The 4,677-nt window shown below is 39.3% G+C and overlaps 1 protein-coding gene across 4 annotated transcripts in view; it reads right to left on the reverse strand.

The window, feature by feature from the left end:
• Nucleotides 1–758: 758 nt before the first annotated feature.
• Nucleotides 759–4,677, reverse strand: part of LOC119268181 (condensin complex subunit 2-like) — a 19,736-nt gene continuing 15,817 nt past the window's right edge. For 3 of the 4 annotated variants that reach the window (XM_037549750.1, XM_037549748.1, XM_037549751.1), the window contains 2 exons: nt 2,374–2,484; nt 759–1,185 (listed from right to left, as the gene is read on the reverse strand). In XM_037549750.1, coding sequence (XP_037405647.1) covers nt 973–1,185; nt 2,374–2,484 — 324 coding nt within the window. In that variant the 3' untranslated portion in view covers nt 759–972. The remainder of the gene's footprint in view (nt 1,186–2,373; nt 2,485–4,677) is intronic. The other variant, XM_037549752.1, reaches the window with a different exon arrangement.

The raw sequence follows: 4,677 nt of genomic DNA on the forward strand, positions 1-4,677 counted from the left end.
TTCGACGGCTTTGAAATACGCAAGAATCAGGGGGGTATCTTTCTGAATTGTTCATGTTCAAGGCATCATATTACTCTTTTTTCCTTCACAAGTTTATACAGGTTCTCAAAAAGGTTTTTAATGAGGTAATATCAACACAAGGCCATATGTCTTATTTTCTGTTTCTCACAGGGTTTTTAAGAAAGTATATACGACATATTTACTGTCCTCTAAACTCTGAGTTTTCTCATATTGAGTTAAAAAAGATAATAACCATTACATGTTGCATCATTTTCTCCTTATTTTTCCCACTAGGTTTGAAAGAGTTTTAGCAACATATTCTATATTACTCCTCAAATTTTTCCCACAGGGTTTTTGAAGGAGACTCTTTCGAGCTAATGATACTACATGGACAAGCAGAGATTACGACAAGTGTTAGAATTAAATGTGTGCTTAATTAGAAGGGAATCTCCCCTTGTTAACTGTTGTACGATTGCCTGATGGCAACCGACGCAGCCTCTCCCTTGGCATCCTTTGCCCCGACGCTCTCGCGTCCCTTTGTACCTTCGCGTCTCTACGGGATGTAACAAATCCTATCAATGAAAATGACAATTCTACTACTTGTCATTTGCCTCTTGCAATTACTTTGAACAATTAGCAATGTCTTAGTGACAAATAACGTCATGCCTCGTCTTCAAAAAATAAGGCATGTCAACCAAAAGCTCAACCATTAATTCTCTTGCTATTGGTGAGATACCAGACAAGGGCAGAACATGTGGGAAAAGAACTGCAAAACATGTTTGCTGAAAAATGGAAAAATATGTCGATGTTCATCACATAAGCCATGCCACGAAAGGTGATTACAGATAGCCATCAAGCACTTGCAGGTTAGCATATACATCCTGGGAAATCCCGATCAATTAGAAATGGCATCAAATAAATACATGATACAAAATGCAGTGGTAGCATAATAAAATATCAGACGAGCAGAGATTACTTCACAAGCGGTGAAATCAGAATGTATATGTCGACCTCATCCAGCGTCGGGCGGTCGCGCAGCGTCAAGCTGTGTTCATTTGCCAGATGCAAGAGACAAATGAAATAGAGGTGTGGCGAGATTTCAGTCGTTGAAACATCTCTGTTACTGCATGGAAGATCATGCAGTACCTTCGTCAGGCACAGAGACGGTTCTATGCCATCTCTTTCCTGCAGGACCAAGTACAATCAGGCTTAAATACTGCAAGTAATTTCGTACCCAAACCAGAAGACGGGCAGGGAAAATGGTTCTTACCAACAAAGTAAGGAAATCATAATACTAGTGAAGAATGTAATATAATGTGTGCACATGGCGATGTTAATTGTTTACATGTAAACTTATTCTATTCCCCTGACAAAAATGTACATGTACTCAAACCTGTTAAGTAACAATGTTCTTTTAAGGCCGTTTAAATGCATGAGTGCACTATGCCACTACCGGAGTAGGTATGTAGATGCATGCGAATATAGGTTCATAACTCCAGTTGCCCGTGTTGCTAATGAATACTCCCTCCGTCTGAGAAAACTTGTCCCTCAAATGGATGTATCTAGCACCTAGTGTTAGATACATCCATTTGAGAGACAAGCTTGGGTCAAGTTTTTTCGGACAGAGGGAGTATAAAGTCAAGTAGGAGGGTTGATTTTAAGTAATATACTATTATTAAAACCCTTGTTTTTTGTTTAAAGGTATCAATAAAACATGGTCAACGTATTAGGTATGTAGGTGCATATGAATGTAAGTACTACATAACTCCAGTTGCCTGTGTTGCAAATGATCCTTTTTTTCAAATATTCCGCGTTTGGTCACAACGAAAATTCTTATGTTTTCTTAAATCAAACTAAGAATATGTGGCACCCAAAAAATTGTTAAACCACAACAAATTTGTTTTCAACGGCTAAAGGTATTTCTTTTCAGTCCCTCAAAGGCTGGACACATCCCGCCCATAGCAATTTGAAACATTCCAGCGATGAGCAGTAAGGCTATTGCTTATTACAGTAAGACAAATAGAACATCCTTAAATATATAATATGTATAGTATACTATCAAATACGAAAACTCAGACCCAAAATGTCACCTTAGTCTAAGCAACTTGATTACCAAAAACTGTTTTGGACCAAGAAAGCCAGTGAATGGCAATAGCATGGTTGTTACTTGGTATATACTGTATTAGATTACAGTGGCCCCGTATGTAATATATCAAAAAATCCATCAAGATATGTAGCATTGCAATGAATAGGAAAAAAGTCATAATCCATCAAGCCTAAACAAGTACTTGCCACAGCTAATCTACATAAAAAATGACAGTTAGACCTATATTTTATGATAGTACTTAGTAGTAACCAAAGCACATGTATTACCAGATCAGCAGTCTTAGCAGATGTATGAATGTGATTGCAGAGCAATTCCTTTAATGCATGAACATCGACTTGTTTCGATACCTTGTCATATTGTACATCGATCTTATTGACCTATGATTCAATCACAAAGAAAACAGGCATCTGCTCAGAACTGACCAACAGCCCAAAAGTAAATTGGTTATACCACAAAGAGCAACATAAGTCAATTTCAGACTTATAAGAGTCATCAGCCTGGAACAATAAAAATTTCTGTATATAACTGTTTGGGCTTAGCACGCTGCCCAAAGGCCAACAACTGTAGATTGGAGGAGCCCTCGGTAGTTGAGTATAGACTAACCCGATGTTGCACAGACATTATGTAGCATCATCAGTGTCAGAAACAGTAGTTCATAACAGGGTATAATGTGCAGAAGAGGGTCGATAGATATTGGCTGGCTTGAAAGCAAGATCAGATGATTGTAGGTAAAAAACTAAAAATAAACTAGTGGTGATAGAGAAGACTTGACCTGGGAGGAGTCCGTAAAGAGGGATCTGAAGGACTGGAGTATCACCAGAGAACTAGCCATGGACAGGGGTGCGTGGAAGTGTGCTATCCATGTGCCAGAACCATGAGTTGGTTGCGAGATCTTATCGGTTTCACCTCTAGCTTACCCCAACTTGTTTGGGACTAAAGGCTTTGTTGGTGGTGGTGATGGTGGTGGTGGTGATAGAGAAGACTCTTTATGAGGAAAAGGTCAAAAGGACAATTATATTTCCTTGCATTCTACTAAATTACAAAGCATGCCCATGGACAGACCGAACTAGCCACTTAAGACTGAAACTTTATCCTGACAATCCATTTTAACCCAAATTCTTATGATAACATACTACCCAAACCAAAATACTAGCAATAATATTGCAAAGGTACAGGCCAGATCCAGAGCATATTGAAACCACACTATTGATGAAGTCGGACAAACTAATACCCCAAGTGGCTGACGAATTGTTGGACAACTCTATGCAGAGCCATGAACTCATGAAAGCATCAGACATTCATATGTGATTTTTAACGCATTAGCCATTGATTCCAGAAGAGTGAAAATACAATCAAAGCATACAGAAATATGCCCACACTAAGAAAACAACCTGGGTCAGTGCCCAATGAATAGGAGTGAAATTTGGACATCAGTGGCACAGGTTAAAGGGTATGTTTGGTTGTAGCCAACATGTGCCTTCCCAATTTTTCGGCCATGGCCAAGACTTTGGACTTGGTTTGGATGGCTCTGAACTTTTTGGCATGCCAATAGCTCCTTACCCACTCTAGTAAAAAAATTTAGCCAAGGTTGGCCAACTCTTGGGCACACAAAACCTTGATCAAAATTGTCTAGCCAAATGTTTGGTGGGGAACACACCCCAGGTATTTAACATGTGATTTCCTAATCTAGGGAACTATTAAGCAGCACAAAGCAAAGTTTATGTGCAGGTTGAATATGAAGTGATTGATCATGCACAAGATTGAATCAATAGGGGTGATACATCGTTAAATTCCAAATACAATTGATGGATTAGCGCAAGTCAAAATAGCTAAAAAGTAGATAGAGACAGTTCTTCAAAATGGCTTTTAACTCACCATCTCGGCTTAGCACTGCCATTAAGCATTATTCAATATTTGTGACAAGAAAAGCGTAGCTGTTACAATGTTATCACTTCCTGCCCCTGCTTTAATGCAGTAAGAGACCGAGTGGGCATGTCATCTAATACGGTGGTCCAGTATCATGAACAATTTCATAGATGTGCTCACTTTGTTTGTGCATGTGGTGGCCTGGACATATGTTGTCCAGTCAGAGGGTGCACTCCTGTGAATACTCTTCTGTGTACACTACAATTCTTTTGTTATTGAAAGTTTATGATTGCTACATCTAACAAAGATCAATCCCTCTAAAGGTTAAGATCTTCCCACGGAAGTTATTTCGAGGCAATTTGCCCTCTAGTGATCAGATCTAGAAGGGGAATGGGCCAAGTTCCGGGAATTGCGTATTGGTGCCCGATGACCAAGTTTATGTGGAGCTGCGCGAGGGAACTCCTCATGTGCAACTGAAACCATTCTTGTTTTGGTGATTTCTTCGATTTAAGTGGAGACACCTTAGGTCAATGACGTAGGATCAATTAGACATGATTCGCAGCACAGAGTTGGGCTCTGTCAAATATTAGAAACAAGTTGACCGTCAAGTGGGGTGATTCCTGTTAGAGGAGCAACTTACCTCTATTGCATACACCACATGGGGCAAATATATAGTAAAATAGACCAAAAAAACTGTTAAATCA

The sequence above is a fragment of the Triticum dicoccoides genome, chromosome 3A (genome assembly GCF_002162155.2).
Source record: "Triticum dicoccoides isolate Atlit2015 ecotype Zavitan chromosome 3A, WEW_v2.0, whole genome shotgun sequence".
NCBI classification, from domain to species: domain Eukaryota; kingdom Viridiplantae; phylum Streptophyta; class Magnoliopsida; order Poales; family Poaceae; genus Triticum; species Triticum dicoccoides.